This window comes from Haliotis rufescens, unplaced genomic scaffold, assembly GCF_023055435.1.
Source record: "Haliotis rufescens isolate VD_foot unplaced genomic scaffold, xgHalRufe1.0.p SCAF_17, whole genome shotgun sequence".
In the NCBI taxonomy this organism is placed as follows: Eukaryota; Metazoa; Mollusca; class Gastropoda; order Lepetellida; family Haliotidae; genus Haliotis; species Haliotis rufescens.
In genome coordinates this window covers 453,607-474,611 of record NW_025963857.1, presented here as the reverse complement: position 1 = coordinate 474,611, position 21,005 = coordinate 453,607, and the positions used below count along the sequence as shown (strand labels likewise).

Here is a 21,005-nt window from a genome sequence, read left to right as displayed (position 1 = left end):
ACCACGGATGCGGTCCACATCAGATGGGGAGACAGAGCTCTTAACACTGCCCGTTACATATGGACCCCACCTACCAGCTCGGCCGCATCAGATGGGGAGACAGAGCTCTCAACACTGCCCGTTACATATGGACCCCACCTACCAGCTCGGCCGCATCAGATGGGGTTGCGGTGAGGCTGTATCCCCACGGGTAGAGGATGTAGCGGCCGAAGGAGTGGAGGCTGAGGTAGGCCACGATGGTGTCGTTGTGGGAGTCCAGGTAGTTCTTCAGGGCTCTAGACTCGGGTGCACTTAACTTGCTGGGACCGGAGTAGATGTCGCTGCAGGGGTTGGAGCTGCCGCCAGCGCCTACAACATAAAGGTCATATACTGTAGAGGTCATGTTCGGCATGACGTCCTTTTGATGGGAATCAGGGGGTGCTGACTGTAGGGCTCGTTCTCTCTCCTACCCACAGTTCCTTGCGCTCAACCTCTGACGGCCCGTCACGGTCACAGAGAAACAGTCTATTCAATATTGCAATCCGATCTTAGTCTTCTTCATTTTGGAAAAGTCAAGTCATGATATATACTTGCCGTAAAAGGCGACTAACGGGATCGGATGGTCAGGCTCGCTGACTTGGTTGATACAAGTCATCGATCCAAATTGCGTGGATCGATGCTCATGATGTTAATCACTGGATTGTCTGGTTCAGACTCGATTATTTACAGACCACCGTCATATAGCTGGAATATTGTTGAGTGCGGCGTTAAACAACAAACCAACCAACCAACCAACCAACCAACCAACCAGCATTAAGGCCTCCGCCCCACATCTATATAGTTGATACATACTAGTAGTTGATACATAGTTGATACATAGAAGTACAGAGTTTCACATATTCGGATAAATGTTACGTTTTAAAGGAAATTGCATTTTTGACATATAAAGCCAGTTTTAATATGACAGCATCGTCTTTTGACGAGAGAAAAATAATTGATAAACATATGCCATGACATGTTGAAGTTTGATGTATGCAGAGCCAAAAAACATATTTCCGTTCGCGTTTGTGTCCTTTGTTTACAATAGTTTTACAGTTCCACGTGCAGAGACGCTGAGACGTGGGTAGTTAATGGCACTGTCACTTCGACGTGTAAACACATATTCTCATACCCCTGACTATCGCGAATGTAGCAGTGATTTTGCAAGAGACAAATAGCATGAATACATTTCCATGACTTTATGAACATGTGATAGGACATTCTATCATTACCTGCATTAAAAAATAGGTTAAGAATATCTAAGATAACAATAAGTCAATGTCCTTGGGAATAAAACGGTTTGAAACTATGATGAAGTAGGCCATCTTTGTGTGTGTGTGTGTGTGTGTGTGTGTGTGTGTGTGTGTGTGTGTGTGTGTGTGTGTGTGTGTGTGTGTGTGTGTGTGTAGGCCATCTTTATGTGTGTGTGTGTGTTTGTTTGTTTGTTTGTTTAACGCAGCATTCAGTGATATTCCAGATATATGTCCGTAAATAATCGAATCGAGCTCAGACAATCCAGTGGTGCACATCATGAGCATAGATGGGATACGATTACATTAACCAAGTCAGCGTGTCTGACCACCCGATCCCAGGGTGGCCTCTTACGACAAGCTGAAGACCGATTCTTACCCAGATCTTCACGGGGTCGTCTAATTGTGCAAAGCAATGTAGAAATTACACTGCACTTTCATACTCCGTCTGTGTACCAGGCAGAGATCAGTCCGACCACGTGATATGCAACATTGAGGCACTGGTGCAAGGCAAAGTCACAACTTTACCGGAGTGTGGCTCGGTCTTTCTTTGGCACTTATTAATATACATATTCCTCAGTTGAAGTTTTGAGGTTTTGGAGGGATGTGTCCACACAATTTAACTTGTTCATTATTTATTACATGAGAAGCGACAATAAGCCCAACTCTAAATAGGAAGCATTCTACCATAAGACCAACACTAATTAGGAAGCATGCTACCCAATAAGACCAACAACAAATAAGAAGCAGGCCACACAATACGACAAACTCTGAATAGGAAGCATTCCACCATAAGACCAACTCTATATAGGAAGCATGCCACACAATAAGACCAACACTAAATAGGAAGCATGCTACACAATAAGACCAACTCTAAATAGGAAGCATGCCACACAATAAGACCAACTCTAAAAAGGAAGCATTCTACACAATAAAACCAACACTAAATAGGAAGCATGCCACACAATAAGACCAACACTAAATAGGAAGCATGCCACACAATAAGACCAACTCTAAAAAGGAAGCATGCCACACAATAAGACCAACTCTAAATAGGAAGCATGCCACACAATAAGACCAACTCTAAATAGGAACCATTCTACACAATAAAACCAACACTAAATAGGAAGCAAGCCACACAATAAGACCAACTCTAAACAGGAAGCATGCTACACAATAAGACCAACTCTAAATAGGAAGCATGTCACACCATAAGACCAACTCTAAATAGGAAGCATGCTACACAATACAACCAACTCTAAACAGGAAGCATGCTACACAAAAGGACCAACTCTAAATAAGAAGCATGCTACACAATAAGACCAACTCTAAATAGGAAGCATGTCGCAGATTCCAGATTCTGGAATTCGTCTGTGCCCTTTTTGTACCATGGATCTTAACCATACTTTGTGTCTAAACCCTTCTATGAACTGAAGATTTCTGAAGAGAGTGCGTGAAATTTAACGTCACATCGGCAATATTTCAGCCATCTCGTGACGATGAACAGAAGAACAGCACGGCTCTGAACCCTATCCAATGGATCTGAACCCTATATGTACCATCGGTCTGAACCCCACCATGAATTGAGACCCGGGTTCGATTCCCGACTTGGATACAATGAGTGAAGCATAGTTCGGGTGTCAACGCCGTGATATTACTGGAATATTGCTAAGCGGCGTAAAACAATACTCACTCACTCAAGATGAATTCAACCTTAAAGTGACACTGAGCTCGGGCAAATTGGCAGCCCTAGTAGGTTCAAGTCATCCAAACACCATTTTGTTTGTATAATTGTATAAGTGCAATATTTAGTGCAAAAAATTAAACACACATACACAGTTTCATACTTGGCACTTCTTACGTCTTGACCTGAACTTCAAGCTGACGATCACTGTCGGAATACGTGGTATTTTAGCGAATGAAAATATACGTGAACTCACTGGGCATATGTTGTGGGTAGCCGAAGTTTCTGTTGAGGTCAGTGCCGATACATTGGCTGCCTGTGTTTCCTTGGCGGTTTTTCCTCCAGTATCGGGAACTCTGCGACAAAGAATCAGGAAACAGTGCATTCTTTATACAGTCTCGCCGGCTCTTTACTGGGTCAACAGTTCGCCAATATCTCAAAATGTGTTTTGTTTGTTCGTTTGTTGTTTCACGCCGCACTAAGCAATATTCCAGCTGTATGACGGGGCCTGTAAATAATTGGATCTGGACTAGACAATCCAGTGATTGATATTATAAGCAACGAGCTATGCCGTCGGGGAACGATGACACGCAAACAACCAGGTGACCGAGCCCCACCACCAGTTAGTGGCTTCCGACCAGCTGAGGACCTATTCTAACCTGGAATCTCCACAGATGATCTTAAATGCTCTGACAAATTATTTTTTTGCTCAAAATCAGCAAGAGCTCTGACATTTGATTGACAGTATCTAAATGTGCAGTGTGGGTGACCGGTATTGGTATAACCACCCCAGGTCAGACATAACAACAGAGGGCGTATTTAACTCCCCGTGTGTGGCCCTATCATAGAGGGCGTGGTCAACCCACCGTGGGTGACCCTATCACAGAGGGCGTGGTCAACTCACCGTGTGTGACCCTATCACGTGGTCAACTCATCATGACCCTACTACAGAGGGCGTGATCAATTCACCGTGACCCTATTACAGAGGGCGTGGTCAACTCAGCGTGTGTTACCCCATCATAGAGGGCGTGGTCAACTCACTGTGAGTGACCCTATCATCGAGGGCGTAGTCAACTCACCGTGTGTGACCCTATCATAGAAGGCGTGGTTAACCCACCGTGTGTGACCCTATCATAAAGGGCGTGGTCAATTCACAGTGTGTGGCCCTATCATAAAGGGCGTGGTCAATTCACCGTGTGTGGCCCTATCATAGAGGGCGTGGTCAACTCACCGTGTGTGACCCCATCATAAAGGGTGCGGTGAATTCACCGTGTGTGACCCTATCATAGAAGGCGTGGTTAACCCACCGTGTGAGACCCTATCATAAAGGGCGTGGTCAATTCACAGTGTGTGGCCCTATCATAGAGGGCGTGGTCAACTCACCGTGTGTGACCCCATCATAAAGGGTGCGGTGAATTCACCGTGTGTGACCCCATCATAGAGGGCGTGGTCAATTCACCGTGTGACCCTATCATAGAGGGCGTGGTCAACTCACCACGTGTGACCCTATCATAGAGGGCGTGGTCAACTCACCACGTGTGACCCTATCATAGAGGGCGTGGTCAACTCATCATGTGTGACCCTATCATAGAGGGCGTGGTCAACTCACTACGTGTGACCCTATCATAGAGGGCGTGATCAACTCACCGTGTGTGACCTTATCATAGAGGGCGTGGTCAACTCACCGTGTGTGACCCTATCATAGAGGGCGTGGTCAACTCACCACGTGTGACCCTTTCATAGAGGGCGTGATCAACTCACCGTGTGTGACCTTATCATAGAGGGCGTGGTCAACTCACCACGTGTGACCCTATCATAGAGGGCGTGGTCAACTCACCGTGTGTGACCCTATCATAGAGGGCGTGGTCAACTCACCGTGTGTGACCCTATCATAGAGGGCGTGGTCAACTCACCGTGTGTGACCCTATCATAGAGGGCGTGGTCAACTCACCGTGTGTGACCCTATCATAGAGGGCGGGGTCAACTCATCATGTGTGACCCTATCATAGAGGGCGTGGTCAACTCACCACGTGTGAATACCGATACCCGTCCGGGTTGAGCACTGGGACAATCTCCCAGTTGAAGTCCCTCAGTAGACCTGCAGAGGAGGCGTTGTAGGCCAGCTGGAAGACAGCAATGTTACATGTTTAATGTTGTTTATTATTCTGTATACGCAGCTTTAGGCGAGAGGTCGGGAGAGGTCGGGAGAGGTCACAGTTTGATCGTCTTTTGTTCTGTTGTGGAATACAATGGTTGCTGGTTTTAAGAGCCTTGAAGCATTCGTCACCACTCGTCCCTTTTCGTAACCTACAAGGAGACTCGTCCCCCTATCGATGAATGTTATGTGCGAAAATACGACAAACCAATCAGAATGCGCGTATGATTTCAAGTTCTTCGTCAAAGAATCCCTCAGAAATAATTGTTGATTTTGCATATGTCTTGCATTAAAAATATACCCAAGACACAGTTACATGTGTTCAGTCATACTGTATAATTCCGCATGTCCCGGTGTGCTTTAAATAGCATCTGAAATATATATAATACACGGGGAAACATATGTGAACCATTACGCAACGAGTTGACAATTGCCGAGAGGTACCTGGTAGAGGATGTAGTTCGCTGTTGCCGGTGCTATCCATTCCCGCGCATGAATACCAGCGTCAATGAAAATAGTTCTTTTCTTTTGTCCAGATGCATCCGCCGAAATCTAATAGAGAAAGAAAATATAACAATCGTACATGGTAAACCAAACAATTACACCAATCTAATGATCACTAGTGGTGTCACCACGCAGAATCCGAGACAGAGAAACCTACAAGATTCCGTGTGGAGACTGAACCCGGTTGGCCTCGTTGTTTCAGCCACCGCAACCCGCACTGTTCACCGTGGAGACCCTTGAGGGTCTCGGTTCGAATCCCAGATTAACGTCGAATATGATTCTCTGAGTGTCAGCACCACTACTGTAGCCTTTTACAGTGTTTGGGGGCACGGGTTGCCCAGTCGTCTAAGGCGCCGCGATTCGCTGTGCAGAGTTGCGTCCCATGGACACGCCAGAAACCTATGATTGGTTCGAATCCCGGTTCGCCTCGATTATGTTTCTAGGTTTGTCAGCACCATACCTGTGCCCGTGGGTTTCACCGTAGTGATAAACGTCTGAGACCTGCATCACTTCGGGCTTTCCTCCGAAATTAAGCTGACACGCCGCGATATAACTGGAATACTGTTAAAAGCGGCGTTAAACACAACTCACTCACTCATTATTACAGCGTTTCACCAGTATTTCAGTCAGCGCAATGTGACAAGGAAGCGCTCGTAAAATGCTCGTCTGCTGTGGAAGTTATTATTTGGATGGAGGAGTAAGTGAGGTGAGTTTTATCGCCGCTTTGAACAACATTTCAGTTGTTTCAGGGGTATCAGCTGATGTGGGAGGAAACACATGACAACAGCTAGGGTGTTGTCACACCAACAACACGACGGGGGCAACACTCGACACTATACTTAACTCTTGGACATTGCTTCATGTAGACTCACCCTCTAAAAATAACGCTGTTTTCGAGTTTAAGCTGGAAGCGCTCGATAATCCTCTGTGATCATAATACTTCATGCAGATGCTGACTGATACTGTTTGTTTGTTTGTTTGTTTGTTGTTTGCACTAAGCAATATTCCAGCTATATGACGTCGGGGAGATAAATAATTGAGTCTGGACCAGACAGTCCAGTGATTGACATCATGAGCATCCATCTACCCCATTGGGATACGATCAAGGCAGCGAGCCTGAACACCCGATCCCGTTAGTCGCCTCTTACGACAAGCATAGTCGCCAGTTACGGCAAGCATGGGTTGCTGAAGACCTATTCCACCCCGGGTCTTCACGGGTCGACTAATACTGGAATCAGTGGGTGACCCCTAGCTAACACCGTGTCTCTGTGCACACCCCACCCCCTTCCCACCTCCACCCTATAACAACGGGGTTGCTATATGTAAATAGTTGATACGTCTCCGTACTTACAGCAAACACGTGAACCTCGTTAAAAACCGGACTTGGTTAATCTGGATCCCGGTATCCGGACAATTACTATTGAGGACCGTCATATGCATTTTACAGTGGTGTTGCTAAAAAATCGTTATTCCAGTATGTTTTAATCATCAGGGAACGGAACGGACCGAACAAACGGGGTTGACTGTATATTAGACAGTCAGTTTGGTGTCGAGGAAGAGTCCGAGACCTCTTCAAGTGAGTGAGTTAGTGAATACTGTTTTACTCCGCTTTTAGCAATGTTCCAGCAATATTACGGCGGGAACACAAAACAAATGGGCTTCAGATTGTACCCATATGGGGAATCGAACCCGGGTCTTCGGCGTGACGAGCGAACACTTTAACCACTAGGCCACCCCGCCGACCCAGACCTGTTCAAGAAGACAGGAGACGTACCCTGATCAAATTGATGTCTCTGTCCTCTGACGATCGCCCTATCCGTTCCTTGACCATATGGGCATTGCTTGACCCAGATAATATTTTGTCTTGGAAGGCATATTGCTGAAATGGTAAATTAATTCATACATGAGACAGCAGGTTTTCGCCGTGTTCGTTTTCAGAGTGAGTGAGTGAGTGAGTGAGTGCGTGAGTGAGTGAGTGAGTGAGTGAGTGAGTGAGTGAGCGAGTGAGTGAGTGAGTGAGTGAGTGAGTGAGCCGCTGTCAGCAATATTTCAGCTTTATCACAGCGGGGGACACAAGATATGGGTTACACACATTGCACCTATTTGAGGTTTCGATCCCTGGTCTTCGTCGTGACGAGCGAACACTTTAACCACGAGGACACGCCATCGCTCCTCGTCTTAAATGGATTATTCGCAACAAATAGTGGGGGAAGTTGGATAGCGTTGTGGTGAGACTGACTTTGTTTCAAAATGATAACATGTTCTGTGATAAAGTTTCTCGGATACATGCTCTGTGATGTTCACGTCATGGTACACTACAGGTTGTACCAGGGTCACAAGGGGTACATGGGGTTTTATGCGACCCGCGTTAGGTTTTCTACCTTGAGCCGGACGCTCGCAAAACGTGAGCGCACTCACTCACTCATGTATAAGAAATTCATTCCCCAACTGAGAAAATTATTCACCTCCAAGGCGGGTTACCCTAACTCTTGTAGCAGGGTCACGGGGTTACACGGGGTTACACGGGGGTTACACGGGGGGTACACGGGGGGTACACGGGATTTTAGGCGTCCCGTGTTAGGTTCTATACCAAGAGCGGGTTAGGTTCTACACCAAGAGCCGGAGGCGAGTGGTACAAAACCTAACGAAGGACGCACAAAAACCCGTGTAACCCGAATGATCCTGCTACAACGAATTCACCTTACCGACATGTTTTAATGTGACATTGTAAAAGAATCAACAAAAATTCAAAATTGATAGAAAACAGCTGTTCAATTGAGCTGATGTTAACTTGTGCTATGTCACGTGACTTCCATTGACTCGGGGAAAAAGCGTGCGGCTTTTTGCTTTGAAGCGGGGTATAAGGGATTTATTCTGCCTCTCAGATATCCAGCATTGCTCGTGGCGGGGTATAAGAGATTTATTTCCCTGTTGAGACGTTTATTACCTCCAAGGCGGGTTACACAGTACTTAATCAAGATAACGTGGACAAATCAGATCTCACCATTCTGGCATTGAGGTATGATAAATTCTGTTATATACGACATTTGATCTATGGGTCATGTTGTGATGCAGGCTCTGAGATGCTCATGGTGTGACTGACTGTGACACAAGTTTTGTGATTCGCGTTTTGTGTGATGCGATAAGCAACACGTGGTACACTTCCTAGCATGTGCTACCTTGTCCAGGTCGAGGTACGTGAGGAGATCCTGTTCTTTAGTAGTGACGGCCCGTCTCCGTCTGTGCCTCATCCTCTCTCGGTACTCCTCATCGGCTACTCTGTAACATAGTGTAACATGCTGTAACACTGTAACTCAGCAGAACATTGTAGACACCTGTAACAACGCTACTCTGTAACATGTTGTAACAATGTAGAACACTGTAGTCATTTGTGACATTGCTACCCTGTAACACGGTGTAGCATACTGTAACATGACAACACAACAGAACACGTTCACCACGTGTAACAATGCAGCTCTATAGCACGGTTTAGCATAGAGCAACACTTCAAAACAGCAGAACAGTGTAGACACGTTTAACAATGTTACTCTGTAAACAAAGTGTAACATATTGTAACAATGCAACCGAGCAGAACACTGTTACAACTTGTAAGATTACTAAAGCAATATGGCACACATGCCTCAAAGGGCAAGTACAGTGAAGAATTGATGCGATATTGTTGCGAATACCAATTGCCCAATATACATGAGCAAGGGACAATTCGTCTATCTACTAAATAATCTAGGACCCGTGAAGATTCCGGGGTAGAATAGGTCTTCAGCAACCCATGCTTGCCGTAAAAGGTGACTCTGCTTGTCGTAAAAGGCGACTAACGGGATCGGGTGGTCAGGCTCGCTGACTTGGTTGATGCATGTCAATCACTGGATTGTCTGGTCCAGACTCGATTATTTACAGACCGCCGTCATATAGCTGGAATATTGATGAGTGCGGCGTTAAACAACAAACAAACTAAATAAATAATCTAGTAGCTGCCTTGGTTCCATTTCACTCGCATTGTTGATTTTGTCCGATTATTTTTCTGAAATGATGACCACGTGACGTTGTTTACTCTACAGAACATGGCATACACTGACGAGTGTGAGAAGCGACCTTGATCTTGACATCGTGAATAATTAATGGGACAATTAATTTCTGGAACCAGCTTTTTATGACTAACATCCTGTTTAGGTAAATCTCATGTCGCCCTTGGGCAGTCAGTGAGGGAATGTCTTGGATGAAGTTGTTACTAATTATTGGCAAAGTGGACACGGCAGTCAAACGGATGAGCAGACAGAAAAGCCCCGTTATGCGATTAAAAATCTGTGCGCAGCGCAACAAAGACCGGGGAACTTATTTTAACCCAAGTGGCGTATGTTTCGTTTTGGTGACGAATCATGTTTTTAGCGTCTGTTTACGTTTTCGGTTTTCAAATTTGATTTTGGTCAAGCTTTGGTGATTAAGTATGCCCTAAAGTATTAAAACTTGCAAAGTTGCTATATTCACTACACGTGTTCTTGTGTGACGTACTGATTCTTTGGCTGTCCATATGACATATGTACTACAGACTTTCAGAAACCAAACAATGTATACATTTGCCTATCATTACATAAACATCTAGAGATACAACATCGACACACTATCAATGATTCGTTTATACTGTGAGGTGAGGTGAAAAGGGGTTTAACGTCGCGTCCAAGATTATTGCACTTATATAGCGACGTGCATGCGCGCGTGTGTGTGTGTGGCTGCTTGTACTAGTCCGGACTGATGCCGATTTATAGTGCTAGCTCACTGAGATACCATGCCGCAGTTTAACATGAATACCCCACTCAGACACAGTATACAGACTCCGAGCCGACAAGTCCTTGTTTTAGCCCCTTAATGCCGAGCGCCAGACAGGGTAACAACAAGTACCATCTTTTAACGTCTTTTGGTATGACGCGGTCGGGGATCGAACCCCGGGCCTTCCGCTCTCCGGGCGGACGCTCTACCACTAGACCACGGAGGCGGTCTCGTTTAAACGGACGCCCGGTGTTGTGGATGATTGATGCTACGAACGTCTAGAAATGATGCTGATGATGCTGATGATGATAATGTTTGTTGTTTAACGCAGCACTCTGCACTATTCCAGCGATGTGACGGCGGTCTATAAATACTAGTAATCGAGTCTGGACCAGACAATAAAGTGATTGACATCATGAACATCGATCCATGCAGTTGGGATACGATGACATGCATCAACCAAGTCAGCCAACCTGACCACCCGATCCCGTCACCTCTTACGACAAGCATGGTCGCCTTTAAAGTCAAGGGGTTGCCGAAGACCTATTCTACCCCGGATCTTCACGGGTCACGTTCAGAGATACAACATGGACACATTATCATTGGTTCGTTATGCGGACACCCGGTGTTGTGGATGATTGCTGCTGCGAACGTCTAAAGATACAGCATAGACGTAGTATTTGATTCGTTTATCCAGACATTCACTGGGAACATTACCGTCCGGATTAACGGGGTTTCACTTACTTTTGCATATCTTCGTGTAGGACGGTGATCTTCCCTCCCTGACTCTTGACGACCCGGATGAGCTCTGCTAGATGTCGGGGCGGCACCATTGCAGTCAGACTGACCCCCTCGCTTGAAAACACATCCACCTGGAATAACAAGGATGATCTCATCCATGACGAATTGATGAAAGCGAAACCCTGTTAATCCGTGCTGTTACTTATTTATGCCACCGGATTATCACCACGCGACCACGTTTCTGAACATCAACTTACAGTTTCCGGGTGTGTGTGTGTGGTGTGTGTGTGGTGTGTGGGGTGGTGGCGGGTGGTGGTGGTGGTGGTGGTGGTGTGTGTGTGTGTGGGGGGGGGGGGGGGGGGGGGGGGGGAGATTGGAGAGGGAGTGGTGGATGAGTGAGTGCTGAGGTTCAGGGTAAAGTCTATCACAGTCATAAAATGTCTAATGGTCGAAAGTGTGACATATTTTTCCGCTGACAAACAGACATATTCTACATATATAGCCACCCGATACCCGCTGGTCGGGGTATTGGTAAGTAAGAATGGTAGGTAGAGGAAAAAGCCGTTGTTAGCAATATTCCAGCACGAAAACCAGAAATGGCGTCCACAGAGCGTACACATATAAGAAATCGAGCCGGAGTCGTCAGCTTGACGGTTGAACCAGTAGGCTCCGTAGTGCACGACTAGAATACCCGGACTGTGTATCTTACTGGTTGAGTTGTATAAGGAAACCAAGTGTTGTAGTTACCCAGTCTCGGCCGCTCACTATTGCCCGAAGTTTCAGCTCCGAGGGCGCATCCACCTTGACCAACTTGTAGCTGAAGAAGCAGAAGTATATCACTAGCAGGTTAATGTGTGGGGGAGATGTTTGACTGGGCTCCTGTCTACCTGAACTATTAGGGCTTAAACCGTTACACTTGCTGAGCCAGTCAACAGACGAACCAGTTTACTTTTGGATACGGCGACACGCAACGGACCTTGTCAGTAACCCAGCCCAGCCCAGCCCAGCCCAACCCAGCCCAGCCCAGCCCAGCCCAACCCAACCCAGCCCAGCCCAACCCAGCCGAGCGGAGCCGAGCCCAGCCCAACCCAGCCCGACCCAGCCCAGCCCAGCCCAGCCCAACCCAACCCAGCCCAGCCCAGCCCAGCCCAGCCCAGCCCAGCCCAACCCAACCCAACCCAACCCAGCCCAGCCCAGCCCAACCCAGCCCATCTTAGGGACTGGCCACTTATTCTTCTTTATTTTATTTATTTTTCATGAAAAAATGTTTTTAAATTTGAACATTAGTTAGGGACTGCTCATTTGGTATAGGGGATGGTGGCTGGGGTGGGATTGGATCACATAAAATGGAGAGGGGAGGGGTCCGTCGGCAAAATATGATACAGCCCTAAGGCCAATCTCACTGCGTACCCCCACCCATCCCTTCCCCATAATAAATGACCTACTCGGCGACCCATGGGCGGGCTGCGGGACTTCCTGTAACAGGGTACTGAAAACAAACTCAATTAAATTCCTGTTTAAAGAAGCAGCTTCAGAATCAGAATTGTTTTCGTACGTTATATATTTTTCATAATCTGAACACTCAATAAATGTCATTTTAAAAAAGATATACCTATGAGGACACGGAAATTATTTTCAATAATTCTTACTGACATTATAACTCTTACTGCGCGCTGATTGGCTTATTCGTTCTAATTGCTCCATTGCTCGGAACTTCAACACAATAATTCACTCGGAACTGATAATCCGTAATATCTTCCAATCCCGTCGGCTATTCTTTAATTTGTTTACAACCGCGCAGTGACATACAACATCAATTATTGCGTCACAGATGAAGTCCCTGAAGGGGTGGAGCTGTAACGTGGTTTACGATCTCCCATCTGACCCGGGGGGTATCCGACTCTGGATTACTTGTATACCCAGGGTGTTACGCAGTATCTTGTAAACTTGTAATTTCCTACTTGACCCGAGGTCAGTATTTGCCTCGTGGTGACAATTTCCCCGAGTCTAGTTGGCGTAACATTAGTCTTACTGTTTGGTCAAACATGAGCTCAGTCAAACGGATCATAACAATTGTTCTCTCTCTGAAATGCTTAATAAGAAACTTAATATGAACAACACATACAGTGAAACCTCATTAATGCGAACAATACAGACTGTAAAACCTCATTAATGCGAACAATTACTTACAGTGACACCTCATAACTGCGTAAAATGCATTCAGTGTAACCTTATTAAAGCGAACAATTACTTACAGTGAAACCTCATAAATGCGAATAATGCATACAGTTAAACCTCATTAATGCAAACAATGCATACAGTTAAACCTCATTAATTGAAACAATGCATACAGTGAAGCCTCATTAGTGCGATCAATAACATACAGTTTAAACCCCATTAATGCGAACAATGCATTCAGTTAAACCACATCTGTCCGGAAACCTCCACGTTCCTGCGTTTGTGCTGGGAACGTTTACACATACAGTAAACTACGTTTATAACGAACACGCTTACAACGAAATGACGTATATAACGAACTGTTGTTTTTGGTCCTGGCCATTGGCGGTATCCTTTCGTTGAAACGCTTATAACAAACTACGGTTATAACGAACAGAAATTATTGGTACCTTTGAATTCGTTATAACCGTAGTTTAATGTATACGAAACGACACTTATCCGTCACAATGATCCTTGTTGTCGGAGCGTCCGCTCAGAGAGCAGAAGATTGGTGGTTCGTTTCCCGGCCGCGTCATTCAAAACGACGTTCAAAGATGGCCCTTGTTGTTACCCTGCCTTGCATTATGGGGATAAAACAAGGACTTGTTTCTCGGATTGAGCACACACACACACACACACACACACACACACACACACACACACACACACACACACACACACACACACACACACACACACACACACACACACACACACACACACAGAGTCAGAGATGGAATACATTGATACTATAAGGTACTTGCAAAGGTTTACATCAATGTTACTGATTTTTCTATACCTTATGGGAAAGCAGATAAGGTATCTCAAACTGTGAGATCATCAGGTTGAATGACTTTTGATAAGGAACTCCGTTAATACATACAGTGGACCCAATGTGTATGTTCGTACTATTTAACAAAATACTAGTTGGTGTACATTTGCCTCATCTTCCAAATGCCATCATTTTTGTGTCTAAAACTAGGTTGAAAACAGAAGAATATCTTTTGAAACGACTCTAATGCACCTTTATATCATGTCATCAAAGGACTGCAGGATAAGTATATCCAAACACACTCGACTCCGCTCTTTGCCATACATTTAAACACCTTATTTGTACACGTCCGCATTCGCTCATCGCCCTTCTCCAAGTAATGGCTTGTCAGTATCCCTGCTCACTCTAAAAGACAGACTGCCTCCGTGGTCTAGTGGTAGAGCGTCCGCCCGGAGAGCGGAAGGTCCGAGGTTCGATCCCCGGCCGCGTCATACCAAAAGACGTTAAAAGATGGTACTTGTTGTTACCCTGTCTGACGCTCGGCATTAAGGGGCTAAAACAAGGACTGGTCGGCTCGGAGTCAGTATACTGTGTCTGAGTGGGATATTCATGTTAAACTGCGGCATGGTATCTCAGTGAGCTAGCACTATAAATCGGCATCAGTCCGGACTAGTACAAGCAGCCACACAAACACACACACGTACATGCACGTCGCTATATAAGTGCAATAATCTTGGACGCGGCGTTAAACCCCATTTCACCTCACCTCAATATTCTATAAGACACGGCCGCAGGATGGGATAGGATACATATATATATAACATATATAATAAAGCAACAGCGTGGACAGCAAAGTTCATCCTTGGTGTGGTTCAGAGTGATGGCATGTGTCTGTATAAGCGCTGGGTGGCACAGGCGTCGCAATTCGCTGTGTAGAGTCGCGTCCCTTGGATATACCAGGATCCTAGGAGTGTGGGTTCCAATACCTGGTTCGCCTTTATTATGATTCTTGAATTGTGGCAAATTGGTTTGCCATGCTGGTGGGTTTCACCAATGGAAACATGTTCTTGGGAGATCGGAGGCTTTCCCCCACATTGAAATGGGTACTCTGATAGGCTGAAACATTCTCCATGGTGGTGTCACGGATGTCCCAGCAGTCTAAGGCGCTGCAATTCGCAGAGCAGAGTTGCGTCCCTTGTGCATGCTCGGGGGTTTGAATCCCGGTTCCCCCGATATTGTTTCTAGGTTTGTCAGCACCATACCTGTGCTCGTGGGTTTTACCAAAGGTGTAAACGTCTGAGACCTGCACCACTTCGGGCTTTCCTCCCACATTAAGCTGACACGCCGCGATATAACTAGAATACTGTTAAAAGCGGCGTTAAACCCAACTCACTCACTCACATTAAGCTGACACGCCGTTATATATCTGGAATACTCTTCAAAGCGTCGTTATACCCAACACACTCACTCACTCACTCACTCACTCACTCACTAACTGAATTGTTTGATAGGCATTACTTAGAAGTTGACGGATGACAAAGTGGAGATAATTTATGGAGAACAACACTTGTATTTACTCTAAAGGCGATGTTTCGGTATAGATCCTTATACCGTTGTCAAGCAAGGAGACGTCGCCTTTACAACATATATAGAAGTTGTAATCCATAAATTATCTCTACTTTGGCACTCACTAACTGTTCAAAGTAATGTAAAACCCAACACAAACATTACAGTTTACCCCCAAGGCCTTGAATCTAGCTTGTTTGTTTAACAAATGTTACTTATTGAAGTATACCAGCATTATCAAAGATGAATCTGGACAACTCACTGCCGAGATACTGAACCTACTTCAGACACACCTGAATGTACGCGAGGGCTTTGTGTGCCGTTTAAGGACCTGCATTTACTGTAAAATGTGTTGAGGTACAACCACAGGCTACCCATGTTTACTTTTAACGTGTTTGGGGCTGTGTTTAACACTACAGTAGAACGAGGCGCAGCTCTGACACCCCTATCAACCTTAACATGTACAGAATCTAAACGTGTTCAGATATTAGACATGTTTAGATATAAAACTCATTTATATTCTGGTATTCCGGGGAGTGTTTGTAAGGAATCCAAACTACGGAAATTCATTATTGTCATATCCGGATATTATTTTACTAAATAAGGACCTATTCTTCGTAATTTAAAAGTAATTTACTTGCTAAAATGAGAAGAAATCATTGGTTTTGCTTACGCTTATAAACACTTCCGAAATACTAACCCCAAAGGTGTTTAGATGACTCTGGTTAAATGTAACCTCAATCGGCGTATTTATATCTAATGTTCAATATTGGGCAATAGAAAGTGTACACGTTGTGAAATCGGCGACATGTTGTATTGTTTACTTCAATGTCTGTCGTCAACACACAGAGTAACACTTCATTAAACAAACATATTTTTTAATAAACTTCTTATAACGGTGAACTATTTTGCAAAAAAGGTAGAAATACTACTAATAATGATAAACAAAACTGATAAACAATACTGACTAAGTATAAGATATAAGGATGAACAACTTCTTGTTACAATTAAGAGCGACGTTTCGGTGTAGATTCTAACACCGTCATCAAGCAAGTGATTCATCATCTTATCCTTACTTGGTACTCCCACTTCTAAATGCCTCTCAAAGAAACAATACTGACACTGAAGACAAATGATCTATAAATTTCAACTCCTTCACTCTTCTTATTTCTTTGAAAAAAACCAACGTTGAATCCATACGTCAAATGTATTCATTGATACTTCAGCTATTGAAACGTCACTGAAAGATTGTATAGCACTGGCACTGTGTAACTCACCTGCGATAACCCGCCTCCTCCCCCAACACCGCCTGCCCGAGGGTCAGGACCAGGATAACACACACACCAGACAGCATCGTCACGCCAGGCCACAGTCTGAAACAGCCAGGATATACCCTTTAGTCTCCCTTGATCCTCCAGGGGTCGGGCCACCCTAAATCTCTCTTGATTCTCCAGGGGTAGGGTAACCCCGAGTGTCGTGGTTCTCCGGGGGTCGAGTCACCCTGACTGCCCATGATTCCCCAGGGAGGTCGGTTCACCCCGAGGTAAAGTGCCGAGCTACCCGCAGGGAGCGTCCGTATCGCCCATTATCTACTCAACCTGTGTAAAACAGCTTGATGATAAAGGATTAGGATATGGCATTAATGTTTAAACTGCGGTAAAAGGTGTGTCACGAAGACTATGAATGCGTCTTTAAATATTTAGTTTACAATATTCTCACATCTAACCCCTCTCCCAAACCCCATCCTGACCCCCCTCCATATAACCCTGTCCTCAATACCAGCGTGTGACAAGAGCAGGTATTAGGGGGATTGTGAAAATATTGCACTGAATGGTGGTTACGATTTACGATAATTAAATTTCATAAAGAGAGTTATCGAGTTACGCTAAAAGTCTGGAAGACCTAAAGAAGCACGTGGCCTAGACTAACATTTAGTCTCTGAATTGAACATATCGTACATAAAAAAAAATATAATAAAAAGGAGCCCAGTGACTCGCTTCATTTTCATTTTTCCTGATACTGCAGTGATCTAGACTTGCCAAACATTATAGACTTGCATGGGCTATTTTTGATATATATTTGTATCAGGGTCTGTAAGACAGACTACACGTGGCCTAAATACGCCATAATGAAACAAACAAATGGTACAGTTTCCTGTGCTTTATTACACAAAGCCTACACACAATGTATAGTTTCTATGTTTCGTTACACAAAGCTGTCACACAAAGTATAGTTTCCTGTGTTTTGTCACACAAAGCTTTCACACAATGTATAGTTTCTATGTTTCGTTACACAAAGCTTTCACACAATGTATACTTTCCTGTGTTTTGTTACAAAAAGATTTCACACAATGTATACTTTCCTGTGTTTTGTCACACAAAGCCTACACACAATGTATACTTTCCTGTGTTTTGGTACACAAAGCCTACACACAATGTATACTTTCCTGTGTTTTGATACACAAAGCTTTCACACAATGTATACTTTCCTGTGTTTTGATACACAAAGCTTTCACACAATGTATACTTTCCTGTGTTTTGATACACAAAGCTTTCACACAATGTATACTTTCCTGTGTTTTGTCGCACAAAGTCTACACATTTTGTCGCACAAAGCCTACACACAATGTATACTTTTCTGTGTTTTGTTACACAAAGCCTACACACAATGTATACTTTCCTGTGTTTTGATACACAACGCTTTCACACAATGTATACTTTCCTGTGTTTTGTCGCACAAAGCCTACACACAATGTATACTTTCCTGTGTTTTGATACACAAAGCTTTCACACAATGTATACTTTCCTGTGTTTTGGTACACAAAGCCTACACACAATGTATACTTTCCTGTGTTTTGATACACAACGCTTTCACACAATGTATACTTTCCTGTGTTTTGTCGCACAAAGCCTACACACAATGTATACTTTCCTGTGTTTTGATACACAAAGCTTTCACACAATGTATACTTTCCTGTGTTTTTTCGCACAAAGCCTACACATTTTGTCGCACAAAGCCTACACACAATGTATACTTTTCTGTGTTTTGTTACACAAAGCCTACACACATATATACTTTTCTGTGTTTTGTTACACAAAGCTGTCACACAATGTATACTTTCCTGTGTTTTGGTACACAAAGCCTACACACAATGTATACTTTCCTGTGTTTTGATACACAAAGCTTTCACACAATGTATACTTTCCTGTGTTTTGATACACAAAGCTTTCACACAATGTATACTTTCCTGTGTTTTTTCGCACAAAGCCTACACATTTTGTCGCACAAAGCCTACACACAATGTATACTTTTCTGTGTTTTGTTACACAAAGCCTACACACAATGTATACTTTTCTGTGTTTTGTTACACAAAGCCTACACACAATGTATACTTTTCTGTGTTTTGTCGCACAAAGCCTACACACAATGTATACTTTCCTGTGTTTTGTTACACAAAGCTTTCACACAATGTATACTTTCCTGTGTTTTGTCACACAAAGCGTTCACACAATGTATACTTTCCTGTGTTTTGATACTCAAAGCCTACACACATATATACTTTTCTGTGTTTTGTTACACAAAGCTGTCACACAATGTATACTTTCCTGTGTTTTGGTACACAAAGCCTACACACAATGTATACTTTCCTGTGTTTTGATACACAAAGCTTTCACACAATGTATACTTTCCTGTGTTTTGATACACAAAGCTTTCACACAATGTATACTTTCCTGTGTTTTGTCGCACAAAGCCTACACATTTTGTCGCACAAAGCCTACACACAATGTATACTTTTCTGTGTTTTGTTACACAAAGCCTACACACAATGTATACTTTCCTGTGTTTTGATACACAAAGCCTACACACAATGTATACTTTCCTGTGTTTTGATACTCAAAGCTTTCACACAATGTATACTTTCCTGTGTTTTGTCGCACAAAGCCTACACACAATGTATACTTTCCTGTGTTTTGATACACAAAGCTTTCACACAATGTATACTTTCCTGTGTTTTGGTACACAAAGCCTACACACAATGTATACTTTCCTGTGTTTTGATACACAAAGCTTTCACACAATGTATACTTTCCTGTGTTTTGATACACAACGCTTTCACACAATGTATACTTTCCTGTGTTTTGTCGCACAAAGCCTACACACAATGTATACTTTTCTGTGTTTTGTTACACAAAGCCTACACACAATGTATACTTTTCTGTGTTTTGTTACACAAAGCCTACACACAATGTATACTTTCCTGTGTTTTGTCACACAAAGCGTTCACACAATGTATACTTTCCTGTGTTTTGATACTCAAAGCCTACACACAATGTATACTTTCCTGTGTTTTGTCACACAAAGCTTTCACACAATGTATACTTTCCTGTGTTTTGATACACAAAGCCTACACACAATGTATACTTTCCTGTGTTTTGTCACACAAAGCCTACACACAATGTATACTTTTCTGTGTTTTGTCACACAAAGCTTTCACACAATGTATACTTTCCTGTGTTTTGTCGCACAAAGCCTACACACAATGTATACTTTCCTGTGTTTTGTCACACAAAGCCTACACACAATGTATACTTTTCTGTGTTTTGTCACACAAAGCTTTCACACAATGTATACTTTCCTGTGTTTTGTCGCACAAAGCCTACACACAATGTATAGTTTCCTGTGTTTTGTCACATAAAGCCTACATACCTGTCATTAATTAAATGACAGCTTCATGGCGACCTTTATGCAATAATATTGATTTTATTCTTTATTTCGTATTTTGCAAGAAAACAATGTTTACAATCTATATTGGTACGGACACACATAGTTCAAAGAAATGCATATCTATACTGACATTTAAAGAGGTTGGGAAACTCATCAGCTATCGCTAGTGAGTCACAGTAACTTCTCTCAGTAACCAGCGACCAGTCTCTGTAAGTAAACGATGGTTGGAAGTTCTGAAGGCCACAAGTGGGAAGGAAAACAAATCTTCCAAACGATGACACATTCGGAGTCCATACAATATAGCATTTGGATTCTTGCTAAGAGCGCACTACTTGTATACTGAGTATACGGGCCACGCTGTACACACAGTGTCCTATACTGTAACCCTGGCCGGTGCCACCGATAGGCCAGGACATGATTACCTTTCGCTAACACCTGGTGTCATCACTGATTTTCAGTGGTCTTTCAATGTAATTTTCACAGCTATTTTGCCCTTCACATCTAATGGAGTCTGTTTTGGAGGATAATCAAGACTGGTTATACTCTTTAATTGACGTTTTATATTTATTGTTACTCCCGACACCTGTTATT

General features: G+C 43.8%; 1 protein-coding gene across 3 annotated transcripts in view; it reads right to left on the bottom strand.

Moving 5' to 3' along the window:
• The window catches only part of LOC124112267 (carboxypeptidase B-like), a 46,867-nt gene that overhangs the window by 2,460 nt on the left and 23,402 nt on the right, over positions 1-21,005 (bottom strand). For all 3 annotated transcript variants that reach the window (XM_046472332.2, XM_046472496.2, XM_046472418.2), the window contains exons 2-10: positions 16,967-17,062; positions 11,882-11,951; positions 11,138-11,265; positions 8,791-8,890; positions 7,386-7,490; positions 5,552-5,659; positions 4,980-5,075; positions 3,209-3,308; positions 143-348 (exon numbers count right to left, since the gene is read on the bottom strand). In XM_046472332.2, the coding sequence (XP_046328288.2) occupies positions 143-348; positions 3,209-3,308; positions 4,980-5,075; positions 5,552-5,659; positions 7,386-7,490; positions 8,791-8,890; positions 11,138-11,265; positions 11,882-11,951; positions 16,967-17,062 (1,009 nt within the window). The remainder of the gene's footprint in view (positions 1-142; positions 349-3,208; positions 3,309-4,979; positions 5,076-5,551; positions 5,660-7,385; positions 7,491-8,790; positions 8,891-11,137; positions 11,266-11,881; positions 11,952-16,966; positions 17,063-21,005) is intronic.